At 40.5% G+C, this 19,832-nt stretch overlaps 1 protein-coding gene across 1 annotated transcript; it reads left to right on the plus strand.

Moving 5' to 3' along the window:
- The first annotated feature begins 6,949 nt into the window (after positions 1-6,949).
- On the plus strand, positions 6,950-18,679 carry LOC130483559 (nephrocan-like). Its single transcript, XM_056856335.1, has 3 exons — positions 6,950-7,138; positions 13,694-14,595; positions 18,232-18,679. The coding sequence occupies exons 1-3, from the start codon at positions 6,950-6,952 to the stop codon at positions 18,677-18,679; spliced, it is 1,539 nt and encodes a 512-aa protein (XP_056712313.1).
- The last annotated feature ends 1,153 nt before the right edge of the window (positions 18,680-19,832 follow it).

A 19,832-nucleotide genomic window follows, 5' to 3' on the forward strand; every position in this document is an offset into this window, starting at 1 on the left:
CACATTTCAAAAGAATCTATTTTCTTCCTATCAGCTTTCTTCACTGTCCAGCTTTCACACCCATACAGAGTAATAGGGAACACGATGGCATGAATGAATCTAGTCTTGGAGGCCAGTGACACATCCTTACACTTCAAAATCTTTTCTAGCTCCGTCATGGCTGCCCTTCCCAGTCTCAATCTCCTTCTGATTTCTTGGCTGCAGTCTCCCTTTTGGCTGATGGTGGAGCCAAGGAATAAAAAGTCTTGAACAATTTCAATTTCCTCATTGTCAACCTTAAAGTCGTGTAATTCTCCTGTAGTCATTACTTTTGTTTTCTTGATGTTCAGCTGTAGTCCTGCTTTGGCCCTTTCAATTTTAACTTTCAATTTTAACTCTCTTAACTTTCTCTTTTAACTTTCTTTTAACTGTGATTACTTTTAATAAAACCCTTAAAATTCATAAAAGCCTTCTCGTAATTGGGTTGCTCTCCAACTGGCTAGCTCACCTAAGGGGTAGAATTGGTTAAAAGGTCCCCTCGCCAGCCTCTTGCGTAGCTCTATCTAGTCTCCAGCTAATTTCCCCCAATAAAGGAGACCCCCCTGTGTCTGGCATAACAATGTTGTTTGAAGCAGTTCTATGGAGGTGGGCTTGAAAATGAAGAGTTTTAATCAGCTGAGCCCAATGAGGTAAGGTGTGTGTGTGGGGGGGGGGGAGTTGCCACTCCTTACCTGTGCACTCTTTTTCCATAGACGTTTGTGTATTTTATTGGGACATTTTTATACCACTTTTTAATACCAAAGGGATCCAAAGCACAGAAATTTCTAAAATAAACTCATAAAATTAAACAACATCATTTAAACAAACAAGACAAACCAAACAGACACATGCCAGGTCCTTGTTCACTGGGCTGGCTGACATACGCCCCAGGCTGTAAGCCATGTGCCAAGAGCCCTTTGGCTCACAAGCAAGGGCTCATGCCTCTGTCCACACCCCACCAAGTACCTGCAGAAGAAAAAGTCAACCCAGATGAAATGTGGCTGATACTAGCAAGCCACAGGCTCTTCTGAACCTCCTCACGCTGCCTCCTTTTAACCTGTGAATTGGTGAATGTGTGAATAAATGCATATGGATGCCCCCATCATATGAGAAAAGGCTGAAATGCCCTGATTCCTTTGGAGGGTAAAGAAACAGCCTGGTTCCTTTGGACAGATTATAGAAAGCAGTAGTTTCCTTTGAGTTTTCTGAGTGACTGTGTGTGTAAAGGGGGGCAGCAATTGTTCTTGGCAGGACAAACAAGCTTTTTTTCTTGAAGAGGCACAGGTTTGAACAGTAGAAAATAAACATTCCACATGTAATAAAGATTTTTATCACTGACAGGTGCACTTCATTCAAATACCAGAATCCAAGGACAAATCCCTGTTTTGCTTATACCTGCTTTCTACTCCAGAACTTGAGAAGTACCGGACTACAGTTTATGGATTACAGTGCAAAATGCTGGAAACATCAGAAGAAACAAACTGTTAGTAGAATTACTGTGAATAGAGCTATTGGGCCAAAAGATGAATGCAGTACTAGGAACATATTGCCATCCTGATCAAAACTGTGATGGTGACTGGGAGATGGAGAAAGAATCTGGGTGGCAACCAAAAGAGAAGATGTGAGATCATTATCAATCAAGGCAAAGGCAAAGAGACAAAATGGGCTTCACAGTATAAGGGCCTATCAAAGGGGTGGTGGTGGTTACAAATAGACTTGTGGTGATTAACACTATCAAATTTAACATAAGAGGAAAGTTCCTAGAAAATCCAATCAAATCAACTGTAGTTTCAGAGCACCTTTCCAAAGCAGCAGCTTGTGGAGTGCATCATAGTAATCCTAGTCTGGATGTTATCCGGACACTAATGTCACTGGCTGACAGACTTCTCCAGGCCAAGGTGTAGTTAATACCTCCCTAAATTGATAAAACTGTAGATGAATTATACGGTGAACAATTATAGATTTTGAGGAGCAAACAGCTAAACCGATGACATTTTCTTTGAACACATTGGGCAGAAAACAGCCAGACAAGTTGGTAGTACCTTTACAGTGCCATCCTAAGCAGACTTAGAAGAGCATGACTCTGCTTAGAGAGGCATTCTTAGAAAACAAAGGTGTGAAGGGATTATTGAAGAAGGACAAGGAGTTTGCAGAGAAGATAACAGGATTCTGGGCATCCACTGAGAAGTGTTGGAGATCTGCCTACATCTGAGCCAGGGCAAACAAAGTGAGGAAAGATTACCTTTTGAGCAGTCTGAACAAACGTAAAGGCTTTAATTCTAATTCTTGCTTGTACTTGGGCTGGTTGCTTGTCATTCAGCTTCAGTGCAAATGAAGTATCTTGCAAAGAAAACTATCAGCATTAGCTTGAGAGCATGGAACAAATAGAATAACAGAGAATCATAGATTTGGAAGGGATCACCAGGGTCATATAGTCCAACCCCCTGCACAATGCAGAAAGTTCACAACTACCTCCCCTCCACACCCCCAGTTACCCCTACTCCACACCCAGAAGATGGCAAAAAAAGGAAAAAAACCTCCAGGATCTTTGGCCAATCTGGCTTGGAGGAAAATTGTTTCCTAACCCCAAAGTGGCAATCAGCAGTACCCTGGGCATGTAAGGAAGGTCCACAAAAGTTCACAGAATCATCATTGCTGACAGATGGCCATCTAGCCTCTACATAAAAAAATGAAGCAAAGGAGAGCCCACCACCTCCCAAGGAAGCCTGTTCCACTGAGAAACTGCTCTGTCAAAAAGATCCTCCTAATGTTTAGCCGAAAACGCTTTTGATTTGATTTCAACCCGTTGGTTCTGGTCTGACCTTCTGGGTCAACAGAAAACAACTCCATGTTCTGATTTAAATAATATTAATTTTAGAATGGCAACAGATCTGCAATAAATTCATTTGGCAGAATAAAAACCCAAGAGTTAAATATAATAATTTATATGATTTAAGAGAGAAAGGTGGAACGGGGTATCCGATTTTTATTGCATATTATTTACCTGCTAAAATAGAAGGTTTAAAAGCCCCTGAAGATAATTTATTGTTTGTCAACATTGAACAAGATTTTATACAGTTTCCACTGGAGAAATGGTTATGGATTGTATGTATGTAATTTTTATGTATGTAGTAAAGTTTTTTTAAAAAAACTTAATTGTTTTTTAAAATATTAAAAAAAGAAAACAACTCTGTACCATCCTCTATAACGATAGCCCTTCAAGTACTTGAAGATGTTTTCCATATCCCTTCTCAGTCGTCTCCTATCCAGGCTAATCATACTGAGTTCCTTCAACCTTTCCTCATAGGACTTGCCCTCCTCTGGACACGTTCCAGCTTGTCTACATCCTTCTTGAATTGTGGTGCCCAAAACGGAACTCAGTACTCTAGGTGTGGTCTTACTAGAGCAGAGTAAAGTGATAACATCACTTTGCATGATCTAGACCACTGGTTCCCAACCAGGGGTCCATGGACCCCCAGGGGTCCGCGAGAACTAAATTAAGGTCTGCGAAACAAAGTTATAAACCCATAATAAATTAATATTTTCAATTAAAAGTTCTCTATTATAAAATATATATATTCAAATATAATTCTAAGTTTAATGTTTAACTAACAGTTATGATTAAAGTTTATTTTCAAATTCCCGGAATTTTTATTTTGAACCTTGGGGCCCCTGCACCGAACAAAAAAGTCCTAGTGGTCCCTGGTCAAAAAAAGGTTGGGAACCACTGATCTAGACACTCTGCTTCTGTTAATATAGGCCAAAATCGCATTTGCCTTTTTAACTACCGCATCACACTGCTGACTAACGTTCAGTGTATGGTCTACTAAGACCCCTAGATCCTTTTGGCACACACTACTGCCAAGACAAGTATTCCCCATCCTATAACTATGCATTTGAATGTTCCTACTTGAATGGAGAACTTTACATTTATCTCTGTTGAAATTCATTTTATTAGTTTTAGCCCAGTTTTCCAGCCTGTCAAGATCATCTTGTATCCTGGCTCTGTCTTCTAACATATTTGCTACCCCTCCCAAGTTAGTATCATCTGCAAATTTAATAAGCATCCCCTTTATTCTTTCATCCAAATCATTTATAAAGATGTTGAACAAATCCCTGAGGCACTCCACTTGTCACTCCTCTCCAAGAGGATGAGGAACCATTAACAAGCACTTTGGGCGCGATCTGTCAGCCAGTAACAGATCCACCTAAAATTAATAGGATCCAAACCATATTTTACCACATTTTACCAACTTGTCAACAAGAATATCATGTGGAACCTTATCAAAAATCTTACAAATCAAGACAAACTATGTCCACAGCTTTCCCCTGATCCAGGAAAGTAGTCACTTTGTCAAAAAAAGAAAAAAAAGGGAAAAAAAGGAGATAAGTTTAGTTTGACATGACTTGTTCTTGAGAAACCCATGCTGGCTCTTGGTAATCACAGCCATCCTTTCTAAATGCTCCAGGATTGACTGTGTGATTACTTGTTCTAAAACCTTGCCAGGTATAGAAGTCAAGCTGATGGGTCGGTAGTTACCCGGATCCTCTTCTTTTTCCTTCTTGAAGATGGGGACAACATTTGCCCACCTCCAATCTTCTGGCACCTCACCTGTTCTCCAAGAATTTTCAAAAATAACGGTCAGAGGCTGAGAAACTACATCTGCAAGTTCTTTGAGTACCCTTGGATGCAATTCATCTGGCCCTGAGGACTTAAAGAAACTAAGTGCTTATATACTACCCTTATGCTGACGCTAGGCTACAATTCCCATTCCTCATAATCTGTTCTGTTTTTGCCATGTTGAGCATCATTTCCCTCGCATGAGAAGACTGAGGAAAAGTAGGAATTGAGCAGTTCTGCCCTCTCTTCATCACTTGCCCTCAATTTCACTTTCCTGTCATTTCAATGGGCCTACCATGTCCTTTTTCTTACTTTGAACATACTAAGCTTTAGCTTTTCTAACACTCTCCCTACAAGCACTGGTTATTTGTTTTTATTCATCCTTGGTAATAGGGCCCTCCTTCCACTTCCTAAATGACTCTTTTTTATTTCTCAAATCTTTAGAAAGCTGTTTATGGAGCCACCCTGGCCTCTTTAGGCTCCTCCCATTTTTCCTTCTCCTAGAAATCGCTTGTGATTGTGCCCTCACTATTTTGCTTTCAAGAAACGTTTAAGAAAATTAATTGGTATAATGTATTTGCAAAAATATTTGTAATCATGAGTGCAATCTTTTAAAAATATAATAAGGCTTAAACATTTTAATTAATTAATGCAGATTAAAAATCTTCTTTTCTGATTAATCAGAAGATCTAATAAGACATGTAGTCTGATACTACTACGCCTGTTGACTCAGAACTAAATCTCACCAAGTTCGATTGGACTTACTTCAAATTATGTGTACATAGACCTGTAATCGTAATTTCCCCCAGAACTTAGTATGCCCTGACTATTTCTCCCTTGTCCCATGGTTGTAATAAGAAATATCCATATTCCCAAATAAGTACATGCAGTGATGAGAAAAGGTTACCTACCTGAGGTAACTCATAAAGTTAAAAGGTTCTCAACAGAAAAATCAAGAACTGATAACTCAGTCGACCTATAAATACAGTAAGTTATTCTTCCAGTATTCTACAGATTTTCAGTTCCCAAGGTGCCAAAGGTGAGAGGTCAGCCAAATTCTTCAAGTAACGTTTTTTGCACAAGACAGTATCGCCATAAGACTTTAAATCCACTTTCAAAAGACCTTATGCCAACTGACCAGTGTAATGGACTGCTTAATCAATCTGGAAATTGCTTATTTAAATGAAAGAAGGTTTTCAATTAAATTCAAGACCTTTATTGGCATACAATACAATAAATGATCCATACAAATGATGAATAGCTATAGGAAAATAAGGAATATTGGACACCATCAATCATTAACCTTATCCAATCTGTTTTTGGTTACTGAGCTTAAAAAAACAGCTACTTTTTCTGTTCTTTCGGTTGACAAGTCATTAAGAAGACAAACTTTCAGGGCCTCCGAGTGTCCTGAAATATTAGTTAAAATAGGATCGATTAGATTGTAACGAATAACATCAAACTGAGGACAATAAAGAAGGATATGGGAAACTGACTCAATTGAATTTGAGTTGCAGAGACATAGCCTCGCCGAACGTCTGGTTTGGTTATATCTTCCAAAGGTAAGCTGACAGGAGAGCATTGCACCTAGCAAGTGCAAATGCTCTACGCATTTGCGGGGCATGTAGGGCAGACAAATAAGGAACCAGTCGACCGGTAGTTAGGGAAATTTCAAAACTCAAAGGGGAGCAAATTTTTTTGGCAAGGCTATCAAGGGTTTGTAATTCAATGTCCAGAATTCTACGTTTAACCATTTGATATGCACTTAAGAAGGGAAGTGTAAACAGAGAATCAACGGAAAGACCCATTAGATTTATTTTACCCATGAAAGAAGGTTGCTTGTTTCCTTTTGAATCATGTGACCAGAGAAGGATGAAAGAGATGCTTCAGATCCTTTTTTTATTTTTTAAAAATACATGGTCATTGAAAATCCAGATATTTTATAGCCCCTTATAAAAGAGCTCTTATCTTTCCTCCCAACAATTACATGGTGTCACATTGAACCAAACTAGGAAACTGCAGATAACAGAAGTGTTTGCAGATTAGACCTCAGGCAATAAATAAGATCGATTTCCCATGCCAGCCAAAATAAAGACTCCTTATCGTTGTTTAAACCTTTTGCTCTTTGTGAAGCTTGCTAATATTTTAACCAAAGGGACTGTCTCTGCTGCCTTTTTGCAAAAGGAGAACCCACAGCTGTATTTATCTTTTTATCAGATGCCATGGAATAAAAGAGCACATGATGCCTACAAATTCATGTTCCGGATTGCAATTAGCCAGTGCTTTTCAGGAAGGCGCTACTTAGGAAAGATGCTGGTGTTTTACATTTTATTCCTTTTGTTTCCTTTTCACAGTGATGTTGCTGCTACGTGCCCACGAAAATGCAACTGTGACTTGTCAAGGAGAGTGCAGTGCTATAGAGTTGGACAGATGCCTAAAGAGATGGCTTCCACTACCAGGAAACTTTACATCAGCCACAGCAAAATCAAACAGCTCCAGGTAAGATGTTTTCTTCATGGAGTAGCTCAAGTTTTTCCTGAGGGTAGCAAAATGTACTAGAAGACAAGGCTCCTGGTTTCCTGGAGAGGCAGCAGAGACATTTCCCAAATGAATAAATAAATGATGGGGTTGTAGAAGTGGGGCTTTTCACTACAGCTGCTTTGCAGAGAAGAAAAACAAGCCCTTCTTCTTTATAAAGTTGAAGAGCTCCATTCTCCTTTGTGTCTGGCCACCTTAAGGCTGCAATCCTGACTGCATTTGTCTAGAAATAACTCTAACCAACCTGCATAAATGTACCTAGGATATTTTTGTTTAATACAGCCATACAGTAACTGAATATATTAGGATTGCTTAACAATTACAAAGCAGTGAGTTAGCTTTCGAGTTTCACAGAACAGAAAAAAGGGAGGGGGAGATGTTGATGGCAGGTAACGTGGTGAAAGTTAAGTTTGAACATTCATGCAGCCTCATCCCAGGCATTTCACTGAAGAGTAGGTCCCACTGACTTCATTGAGACTATGCATGTAACTGTGCATAGATTTTTTTAATGGGAATTGTCAGGCAAAAGCCATTGAAGAAACACTTGGGCAAGTGTAAGTCATTTTTGCTCCCTTTCAGCCCTGTTTTGAGCTGGATTCTACTTATACTACTATGGTACCTACATCTCATGAAATAACCGATGACATGATTCCAACATCCTTTACAGCACTATCAAAAACACAGTTGCATGCTACTAAGTCCCTTGAAGACAATGGGTTTAGAAGGGTGTAACTCTGCTTAAGGTTACACTATCTATCCCATATTCCTCAATGAAAACTGAGTCCCTGAAGTGTTTATACAGCTTACATTATAAATTAAGCCTTCTGTAGATGCTTTATTTTTTCATTCATAGGTTTTAGAGATGAAAACATACAATGTTAAGCATATTGCTCTGTCTGCCTAATAAAGACCATAGAAATATATGCATTACAGAAATAAAAACCCCAGTAGTTATAAGAAGACGATGACAGCCTTGGCTACCAACAGCTTCACTGCTGAGTCTTACACTTATTAGCAGCAGCAAAGAGTCCTGAACCCAAAACCTGCTGAAGAAAGATTTCCATAAAATAATGAGAAACATTATTCCTTAGACGTACTTGGAACAGGCACACCAATTCCTAAATACGTTGGTCCTGTCCCTACTAAATTTAGTTGTGACTTAGATCAATCCTAAGCAAGTTTGCTCTGAATCCTTCTCCAATCTATTCAAGAGGAAAATGTTCTTAGGATTGTCATTGTACTGTTAGCCACACCTGCTTTTAGCCAGACTGCACCTTTGAGTGTAAGAAAACAAAAGTTAGATGCAGCGGAGTCTAGTTAAGATTGAAAAGATTTAATATTTAATTCTTAAATTTTATCTGGCTTGTGTCTAGCATTTTTTAGGACTGAAATCTATAGAAATCCAGATTTGGATTAGTCTGAGACTGGGCTCATTCTAAGAACTACTAACATTTTGAAATGTTAGTAGTTCTTAGATATTTCTGTAGCTCATGCTGACATGGCTCTTTCCCATGCTCATTGTGAAAAGAAAATCCAGTGTATCTGAGCATGTATAAGAAAAGCATGTACAATACAAGTTCAGGGTACTGATATCATGTGGCCAGCCTTACAGAAAACTACCAGCTAGACGTTTAAATGTGTCCTGACTTGCTCCTTTCCTAATAACAGGTTTGAGATCCAGAAATCAGCAGAGGAAATTTTAGGAGATATGAAACTAAATGTTATCACCAACAGATGCAAATCAGGTTTTTTTTAAGGGACAGCTACAGGGATTGATTCAAACAGTGGCAATGCTATTGTACAGACAGTGTACTGAGGTGGTTTTACTCTATCAGCAGCTGACTTTCTGCTGAGTTTAGCAGCCCTGTTTATATCCATGTGAGTACTCCTGAGTTCTGGATTACAGCATCAGTGGTGCACTTACTATGTGTAGGCCAATCATAGGCATGTTTATTGAGAGGCAAATTCTAGTGTTCAATGAGACACTTCCTTTTTCAGGCTTGTAGCCATGAGTACACCTTTTAATTATCCAGATCAAAGAATATGAAGCATTGTTTTGCATCAATAAATCTGATCCCTGCATTAATATCTAGTATCATGAAAGCTTAAGATGTAGTTTAGGAATGCAACCATATTGGATCAAAGAATTTGCGATTTCTGGATTGACACAGAATTCACAAATGCTAGGCTGTGGGGCCAGAGTTCCCTTGAACATGTGCAGAATGCCCTTTCTCATCATCCATTATTAAAAACTGATCTGAAAATATATAGGCTTGTTACAAATCTATCTAGAACATTTATATCCTGCCCTTCTTCATGGTACACATGATTCTTCCTTCCCCATCTTACCCTTTCAACAACCCTGAGAGAGAGCAAGTGGCTCAACGTTACCCAGTGACTTCCATGGTAGTCTAAAGGACTTCAATCTGGATCTCCCAGATTTACACTATGCTATACCCTGACCTGGATAGCCCTAGGCTAGTCTGATCTTGCCAGATCTCAGAAGCTAAGCTAAACTAAGCTAGTATTTGGAGGGGAGACCACCAAGGAATACCAGTCGTGACACGGAGGCAGGCAGTGGCAAACCACCTCTGAACCTCTCTTGCCTTGAAAACCCTACCAGGGGTTGCCATAAATCAGCTGTGACTTGACAACAACAAAAAATAATACTACAAACGCCTTCTAGGAGAGAGATTACCTATTGCTAGATACCTATTGCTGGCTTGAAGCATTTAAAAAGGGACAAGGTAATCATTCCACCACTGTTCTTTCCACTAGTCCATAATTCACTGTGCTTTGCAACACCATTACTAGTGCAATCCTGAGCAGAGTTACATCCTACTAAGCCCACTGAAGTTTTTTTGTTTGCTTTTACCCCTTCAGTTCAATAAATGAATGGTTAGTAATCAGGTATTCTCGCTACTGATCACACATCATGCACTATGAAAGGCAAAATTAATCTATGGTTTTCGCCTTGGCTAAAAGTCCTGTAACAAACAGCGCAATCGGGGGGGGGGGGGGGGGGGAGCTGCGCCATGGCCAGGAATGGTATAGCCGAGACACCTCCTAAGTGGCTTACTGTACCACAGCCTGCAACCTGACAGGGACATTTCCCCAACCCCTGTGGAACCGCTGAATGCAGCTCAATGGGCGGTGCCTATGTTTTTGCCGGCTCAAGTTTGCTCCAGCAAATGTGGGTGTTCCTGTGCTGAAAGGGCTCAGGGAGCTAACGCCTACCCTGCCTTCAGGCATGCCCCCTTTGGTACCAGCACAAGCCCCCTGTGCTGGAGGTGTGCCAGTGTGCATGGCTGTGTTGGTGCCCATGTGTGACGCTGCTGCAACGCTCCCTGCCACTGGCATAAGTGCCTCAGCGCTGTCGTAAATGCCCCTTACGCCGGCGCAAATGGCATTTATACCGGCACTGGGGTCACGCCGCCTCCTCTACACTTTCATCTCCCCCCTTGTGGATTGCACTGAAATTTCACTTGCTACCAAGTGCCCATTCAATAGGAAGTCACAACCAGATCTTGCTCTCTGGCAAGTGTGCCTGTATGATATATGTATTTGCAACTCTCTACTTCTAGCATTCACACATATGATTTTAGGGTTATACTTCAAACATTTTTTCTTTCCATGTGTGTTTTTTAATTTGAAAATGCAATGTGTAAGATCAGTGGCCCTCAGTTTCTTCATTACCATGGCTGGGGAAAGCACACATTCCAGGTACCTGACTGGTCATCTTCTAGAGGGTGGCGCCAACAATATCCCTTGCAGTGCAATCCTATGCAAGATCACTCAGCACTCAATCCCACTTTATTCAGTCAGGCTTACTATCAGAGAAATGTGCACAGGATTACAGCGTAGGCAGCAATCCTATATACTAGGGATGAAGTTCCATTGAACTCAGTAAGATTTACTCCTGACTATACTTGCTGAGGATTGCATGGTTGCCCCCTCAAGAGCTCTAGCTGCTGGCATGGAGCCTAAAAGAAACATTTAGATAGCGCCACACTCTATTTGAACAAAAATATTGAAGTTGCGTTTTGGACAGATTTGTGGATTGCAGCCAAAATTTACTAGAGTAGTTCTGATATAGTTGCCGGTGGTATTTATTCTTGTACAAATAGGCCTGTTTGCTCATTAGTATAAACTATAACCATAATTTTGTGGACAAGAGGAAATAGTATTTGCGTGTCATGACTAGAAAGAAAAATGGAGGTTCTTTATCAATGCAATTTACTATTTTGTCAAATACCAACCTGATAACAGTAGCAACACAAGCTTCAAAAGTGCCTCTGCAAAGAACCATTGTTCTGACAGTTTAAATCTCTGAAATAAACATCTACAATATGTTTTCAACTTGTAATCCCTCCCGTCTTTCTCTGTGAAATAAATAGGAAGTTAGTGCTAATGTTTCTTATTTATCCACTTAAAGAAAATGTCTCTGAAATAATAGGACATTTTAAATAAACCACAAAATGCAGTCAGAATTAAGTTAAATATCTTTAAGAGTACAGCCCTGTGAATTTATTTGTGACAGCTAAATTGAACAAACTAGGGCTTATTTCTGAACAAACATGTCCAAGATTAAACAGAATGGCTGTGATCCAGAAACCACTTACTAAAGAGGAAGGGGGCGGCTGAGTGGTAGAATATCTGTTTAGCATCCTGAAGGTCCCAGGTTCAATCCCCAGCATCTCCAGTTGAAAAGACCAGGTAGTAGGTGATGTGAAAAACATCTGCCTTAGACCCTGAAAAATGGCTGCCAGTCTGAGTTGACAATACTGACCTTGATGGACCAGTGTCCTGATTCAGAATAAGGCAGCTTCATGTGTCTTCAAGTACCACTGGGAAAAATAAAAGGGCCGCACCAGTCATTAGGAGATGTAAAATAAAGTCAAGGCCAATGGTGTAAAATAAAGTAAAAGTATATTTTATTACTCGGTCACTCACTGATCTTATTCTCTTTTTGGAAAATCACTGCAGAACTAACAGATTCCCTTGAAGAAGCCTCTTGGCGAAACATGCAGGGAATTGTGGGGATTTTAACTGAGTAATAAAATATATTTTGTACCATTGGCCTTGGCCTTATTTTTTATCTTCAAGTATCATTGAACACAGAAGCTTGTAAGTGAATATATTGAAAACCATGCTGCATGCCCCAGTGATATCAGCTGAGGATTGAGTGTGTTGTCAATTTCCAACCATTTAAATTAGTGGCACCAACATCTTGAGCCTATGGATGTTTACGCAAAAGTAAGTCTCACGGAGTTCATGTATTCTAAATGTGCCTAGGACTATAGCCTTTAAAATGCTCTGTATGTTGGATGCCAAGTGTCTAGAGCACTGGTTCCCAACCAGGGGTCCGTGGACCCCCAGGGGTCCGCGAGAACTAAATTAAGGTCCGCGAAACAAAGTTATAAACCCATAATAAATTAATATTTTCAATTAAAAGTTCTCTATAATAAAAATATATATTCAAATATTATTCTAAGCTTAATGTTTAACTAACAGTTATGATTAAAGTTTATTTTCAAATTCTCGGAATTTTTTTTTTGAACCTTGGTGTCCTTGCACTGAACAAAAAAGTCCTACTGGTCCCTGGTCAAAAAAAGGTTGGGAACCACTGGTCTAGAGGGTGCCAGCTTGGCACAGCACATACAGTTCATAACAAAAGTAATTTTGGCTGGATTGCTTATCTTGCATCTTGTTATAATGGGAATTTAGGAAGATCTTCCAGATTCCCCAGAGAATTATTCCCAGCCACTTGTGAAGGAACTCAATGGGTTTTATTTACATATATACAATGTGGGCCTAGAGACTCTAACTGCGACAACTCCAGCAGCCATCTAACAACAACCAACCCAGCATCTTCATCCCAGAGACCAACAGGAGGCATATGGCCTGCTCTCCTCCAAACATTAACTTTTTCTTAACTATATCATTCAGTGTAACTCTTTACTGCCAATCGTTCCCATTCATTTAAATGTGTCTGAACAGAAGAATTTGGTACTCTGCGGAGACCTTTGGAACTTACATTCTATTTTTCTGTGTGAATTGTATATATTGTATGTAGTTGTGTTGTATATATGTTAAGTATATGGTCTAAGTTTCACCCCAGTAGCTTATAAATATTTGCATTTTGTGTATATGTCAGTTTCCTGTACTATTTTTCATAACCTTTTGGTACAAGTACAGAGGTGCCGTTTTTCTCCCCAACCTCCATGTACTAGCTGTAGATCTCCTGCTATTACAACTGATCTCCAGCCAATAGAGATCAGTTCACCTGGAGAAAATGGCCCCTTTGCCAATTGGACTCTATGGCATTGAAGTCCCTTCCCTCCCCAAACTCTGCCCTCCTTAGGCTCAGCCCCAAAAACCTCCCGCTGGTGGCAAAGAGGGACCTGACAACCCTATCCATGGAGGAACTAATGAGATGATCCAGCTGAAGGCACATTATCACAGTAATTTTACCCCCCCCCCAAAAAATGATTTTGCTGTGGCTTTTGCCTTTAGATTTCTGATGTCAGTCAAATGTCTGCCCTTGAAGAATTCGTTCTGACCAGCAGTGGGACAGAATCAGTGGAGAGGAACACTTTCAAAGCCCTGGCTGCCTTGAGGATACTGGAACTCTGGAAGAATAAACTGAGACATATACCTACCTTGCTCCCAGCAAACCTTGAAGTACTGAAGCTTGGTGATAATTTAATAAGCGTTCTAAATGAATCTGATTTTAAAGATTTAAAAAAAGTAAGGGTTCTTGATATACAAAACAATTTGATTTTGGCTCTTTCTTCTAGTACCCTTTCCTCACTTAGCAGTTTACAGAGTTTGACTTTGGATGGAAATAATATGGAATCTGTGTCAGGACCACTCAACCTTCTGAACCTGAAATACTTGAGTATGGCAAATAATAAATTGCAATCTTTTCCAGGAAGCTTTTTTACAGCTCTCCACACTCTTCTGTTCCTCAATTTAAATGGCAACTTGCTAACCAAAGCTCCTCCAGACTTGCCTAAATCCTTATTATCACTGATACTGGAGAGAAACCAACTCAAAATGCTAAGATCTGAAGACATGAAACAGCTGACAAACTTGTCAGAACTTTGCTTGTCTGAAAACCAGCTTTCATCAATTGATGGGGCCCAGTTTCTTTCCAGCCTAACTAGGCTGGAAGTGGCTGGGAACAAACTCCAAACAATTCCACTCAGTCTGCCAGCCACACTACAGAAGATGGACTGCAGCAATAACCTGATAGAGAAAGTTAAAGCCCAAGAATTCCAGAATCTCCAGAACCTTAAGCATTTGTTCCTTGACAAAAATGTTGTTAAGTCATTTGAGGATGGGGCACTTCAGAGATGCCCACTACTGTCTAATCTAGCACTTGAACAAAACCTGCTTACTTCTATACCATTAAGGTAAGTGACACTTTATTTTTAATTCATTTATATCTCACCTTTCTCCCCAGTGAGGTATGATAGGCTGAGAGAGCGTGACTGGCCCAAAGCCACACAGCATGCTTCCTAGTGTCCAACAGTTAGAGCGGTTCCTCAGTGTAACAGACTTTTGATAAAATATTTATTTAAATTTAAAAATAATTGAGCAAGAGTGCTGTTATTTTTATCGAACCTCCAGGTGGTGGCAGGAGATCTCTTGCTATTACAACTGATTTCCAGGTGATAGAGATCATTTCCCCCGGAAAAACTGGACGCTTTGGCCATTGGACTGTATGGCATTGAAGTCCCTCCCCTCTCCAAACCCACCCTTTTCAGGCTCCAACCCCAAAATCTCCAGGTAATTCTCAACCCGAGCTGGCAACCCTAGGTGGGCTGAAATCAGTGGCTGGGCAGATTGGCAGGAACTGTTATGGTCATGTTCCACCACCTGCACGGAAATGAAACAGACATGTGCAGTGATGTCAAACAGCACCATTGCTTGCTGCCCTTGGCCATGCCTGTGGTGCCCCCAGCAGAGTCCCAGTCCCACCCCCATGGAGGAGCATTTGCCAGGAGACCCCACTGAGGCACAGGCGGTTGCCATCCAAGTGATACTTACCTGATCCATAAGGAAGTGGTCTGCTAGTGCAGCCGATTGATCCAGTGCTGCTGCTGCTGCATAGAGCTCTGATCCTGCAAGGGAATGAGTCCCGGGGTCGCTTGGCCAGCTGATCTGCATAGCATAGTGGAGCAGCTGCTAGGAACCCCCAACTAGGGTTGCCAACTCTGGGTTGGGAGTTACCTGGAGATTTTGGGGGTGGAACCTTAGGGGGTGGGGTTTGGGGAGGGGCGGGACTCCCTTGGGGTATAATGCCATAGAGACTACCTTCCAAAGAGGCCATTTTCTCAAGGTGAAATGGAGATCAGTTGTAATCCCAGGATATCTCCAGCCACCACCTGAAGGTTATGTGAAAACCAAATAATAGGAGCATACTAAATAGAAAGATTTGGCAGCCGGCTAAGGAATTATTCAGTATGCAGCCACCAACATGCTTATTTCTTTTACTTTTTTTCACACTTATTTCTTTTACTTTTTAGAGGAAAAACCTTCAAGTATTCAATTATATACTTATTTTACAAGATAAACCATCATATGCACTTTTTATACAATATGTTAGAAAGCTGTTGTATTATTTATACAGGGAAATATATATACACAGATATATCACTGTTCATATAATTCATCTTACTCAGAAGAACAATGTCCCTTATAAAATTCTAACTATATATAAACCAGCAAGATTCCGGCTATATCTCGTTTCGTAGGTTTCCTCTGAATATTAATATCATATATCTAAAATAGGCACAATGTATATTATGATAACATGCATAGTACATCAAATGTTGGAATTCATACCAATACAATAATATTACAAACTCATCCTGCCGCAACCTTGCAGCTCCTGGAATGTGACTCTTAGTCCATTAATTTGCTAAACCAGAGCACGATGCTATGTAAGGAAAATACCTGTGGCAGGTGCAGCCAATACCCTCTATCTCTGAACTGTTGTGTCATGGTAAAAATCCTGCAAAACCTATATGTTGCAGTCTATACTGTAATCTATACTATTTACTTACTCTACATCTATCCTGAACTATGAAATAATACGTCTATGCTACACTTACCATGCTAAATATAACTAAAGAAATCCAAGGAGGAGTTCAATCCATATGGTTGAATAGATTGGAATAGATGAATGAATCTAGCCTCCTGTTGGCATAATATGCGTTCTGCTGCGTACTGAATAATTCCTTAGCTGGTTACCACCTGAAGGTTGGCAACCCCAACCCACAGTTATGCCCTTTCCCCCACCTGTTGTGGGTATTTCTGGCAAGGGAGTGTGCTAACAGGCCAGTGTGGGACTGCAGGCTCCCCTACTCCCCTGTAGGCAGGTGTCCTAGGAACACCTCCCTTAGAGTACACCCCATTGCTTGACATGGAGCATGGTGCTGGGAGAAGCTGGTTGGGGCTGCCCCCAAACTCACACAGCACTGGCTTTGGCTGTTTGTGTGTGTGGTGCTCAGCCTCTTGCAAGGGGAATGAAGAAAGCACACAAGGACTCCTGTGCCAGGGCAGTAGGATTCCTGCCCCTGCTTACCTATCAGTGCATTTCCAAGAGAAGCCTGATTTTATTAGAACAACGTTGGTACAAACTATATTGGGCAAGGGATCCCAGACACATTCATGGCTGTCTGTGTAGATTAAGCTGGCCAGAAGAGAGTTTCTGAGGAGAGAGAAGAAGATCACACATAAAATGCATATTGCAAGGTCTCAATTGCATATTGCAGCCTCAATTAGCCTCGGAGCCATGTGGGAAAGAAAGAGAAGCTTCGATCATATGTGTGGATTCAATAATCAAAACCAATTCCCCTGCTGTGCTATTAGCACTTAAAGGAGGAAAAGCACTGAAAGAAAAATGTTGTGTCCTTTAAAAATATGTATAAGAACATAAGAAAAGCCATGCTGGATCAGACCAAGGCCCATCAAGTCCAGCAGTCTGTTCACACATTGGCCAACCAGGTGCCTCTAGGAAGGCTACAAACAAGACGACTGCAGCAGCACCATCCTGCCTGTGTTCCAAAGCACCTAATGCTCCTCTGATATTGTAACTTTCCTTTTACAATGCTAATAACTAGGGAGCTCAGTTTTGATTAACAAGAGAGTTGAGGTTGAAGCACAATGCTGACAATGCTGAGGCAAATTGAGGCTGCATGAGCCTATGCTTTGCATTTGATAGATGGATGAGATATTCAGACATCCTCTCAACTGTTTCAGTAGAATCTGGTTTTGAACTGCTCTATACTCTGAAATGTTGAACAACTCAATAATATGGAGTTCTAAACACTACTGCACTATGGCACTGAAAACAGAGCAAGACTGTGTTTCACTTATACCAATAGGGTTGCCAGTTCCGAGGTTGGGAAATACCTGGAGATTTTAGGGGTGGAGCATGAGGAGGGCAGGGTTTGGGGAGGGGAGGGACTTCAGTGGGGTATGATGCCATTGAGTCTACTTTCCAAAGCGGCCGTTTTCTCCTGGTGAACTGATCTCTGTTGCCTGGAGATCAGTTGTAATAGTGGGAGATCTCCAGCCACTACCTGTAGGTTGGCAACCTTAGATACCAATCTGTGTGTGTAAAGTGCCATCAAGTCGCTTCCGACTCATGGCGATACCAATCTAGTCTGGTTTATAAAGGCAACAATATTGTAGTGAATTCCACTGTTTGTTGTATACATTATTGTGCATTACTGTAGTACTGCGTTACTTTCTGTGCTTATAATCCCATTTTTGCATTGTCTATTACACATGTCTGATTCTTTTTTGTGCATTTTTTCTATTCTTTGTGATCCTAGTCCTACCGCATTGTCTCATGCAATTTGATTGCATTGTCATACACTGTATAACCCACATTGAGTCTTAGTGAGAAAGGTAGAGTATTAATAAGTAAATGTAAGAAGCTTTATGCACCCATCCCGGTTCTTGTGAGGATAAATGGGATAAGTGTTGTAAAGTAGGTGGCCTGTATTAAAGATATATGTTTATCTTCTTTCCTTCAGCCTTCCACATACCCTAGCCAGACTGGATCTGAAAGGAAACAACATACAAAGAATTCAAGAGCAAGAAGTGAACAATTTAAGGCAGCTACAGGTTTTAAATCTACGAAACAACAAGATAACTGCCCTGGACCATGGCCTCTTGAAACATTTGCCTCGTCTCAGGCACCTGTATCTGGATGGCAACCCATGGAATTGCACTTGTGATCTCTTCAGAACCAGAAGAGTGCTCATAGCCAAAGGCACAGATGTCAAAGGGGGACAGTGTTTTGCCCCTGCAGAAAGCAAGGGAGAGAACTGGATGTCTTCAAAAAGGATTGTGCGTTTGTGCATTCATGACAACCTCTATTCAGATGAAGAGGGCAAGGAAATCAGAAAGAAAGCAAATGCTGATAATCCTCCCATTCTCAGAGTAGACATGGATGATTATTATGACTATGAAACAGATTAAGTACAGATATCCAATAAACTTCTAAGTATACCTTTCCTATAATTATAGGTTATTTGGTGTTTTCTAAAGAAGCACTATAAACAAATAATTAACTCACGGTGTCTTCTCTTTTAGTTTTATTAAGGCCACACAGGCCATCAGATCCATCCTATGGAGAGAAGAGTGCTTAGGCTTATTGAAATTAATAGGCAGGTGCATATGAGGAGGCTGTGTGTGTCTGTGGGGGTGGGGGGTGTCTTCCCAAGGCTTCAGAATAGATAGAGAGCTAGTATAAATGGTGTTTATGCATTAATGCTGTATAGGTAGGTATGTTGGCAATGGTTCTAAAATCACAAGATACTTTTAAAGAAATTCCTTTAGTATATATTTAATACAAAAAAGGTTGGGACTAAAAAATGCAAATGTGTATAAAGTGGCAGTATACCATTAAAAGTGGATAAAGATTTCTATGCTCATTTCTACATTGCCTGTTCATGATTAAGAGTACACACTGGGGGAATCTAGGTGTATCCAAAGTTATACCTGTTTCCACTTCCAGCGGCCTGAAGACACAAAGGTACTAGCGTTTTGTTATATGAACAAATCACAGGCTGCTTATGCACGGGAGGTTCTACCTTGGATTTGCCGCTCTCTAGATGCACGTTTCCCCCATCTGAATTCTCAAAATTCTGCATGGGTGCTTATTTTTGAGTTTTGAGAATTCAGATGGGGAAAATGTGCATCTAGAGAGCGGCAAATCCAAGGTACAAATTACAGGCTGCTTATGCATGGGAGGTTCTACCTTGGATTTGCCGCTCTCTAGATGCACATTTCCCCCATCTGAATTCTCAAAACTCAAAAATAAGCCCCCATGCAGAATTTTGAGAATTCAGATGGGGGAAATGTGCATCTGTAGAGCGGCAAATCTAAGGTACAAGTTACAGGCTGCTTATGCATGGGAGGTTCTACCTTGGATTTGCCACTCTCTAGATCACTGGTTCCCAAACAGGGGTCCGTGGACCCCCAGGGGTCCGCGAGAACTAAATTAAGGCCCGCGAAACAAAGTTATAAACCCATAATAAATTAATATTTTCAATTAAACGTTCTCTATTATAATATATATATATATATATTCAAATATTATTCTAAGTTTAATGTTTAACTAACAGTTATG

Source organism: Euleptes europaea, chromosome 10 (genome assembly GCF_029931775.1).
Source record: "Euleptes europaea isolate rEulEur1 chromosome 10, rEulEur1.hap1, whole genome shotgun sequence".
Lineage (NCBI taxonomy): Eukaryota > Metazoa > Chordata > Lepidosauria > Squamata > Sphaerodactylidae > Euleptes > Euleptes europaea.

Excerpts from the sequence above, each read along its gene's own strand:
- LOC130483559 (XM_056856335.1), top strand. The coding sequence starts at position 6,950 with ATGCTGGTGTTTTACATTTTATTCCTTTTGTTTCCTTTTCACAGTGAT. Across the intron at positions 7,139-13,693 it reads GCAAAATCAAACAGCTCCAG|ATTTCTGATGTCAGTCAAAT; the intron begins GTAAGATGTTTT and ends TTTTGCCTTTAG. Across the intron at positions 14,596-18,231 it reads CTTACTTCTATACCATTAAG|CCTTCCACATACCCTAGCCA; the intron begins GTAAGTGACACT and ends TCTTTCCTTCAG.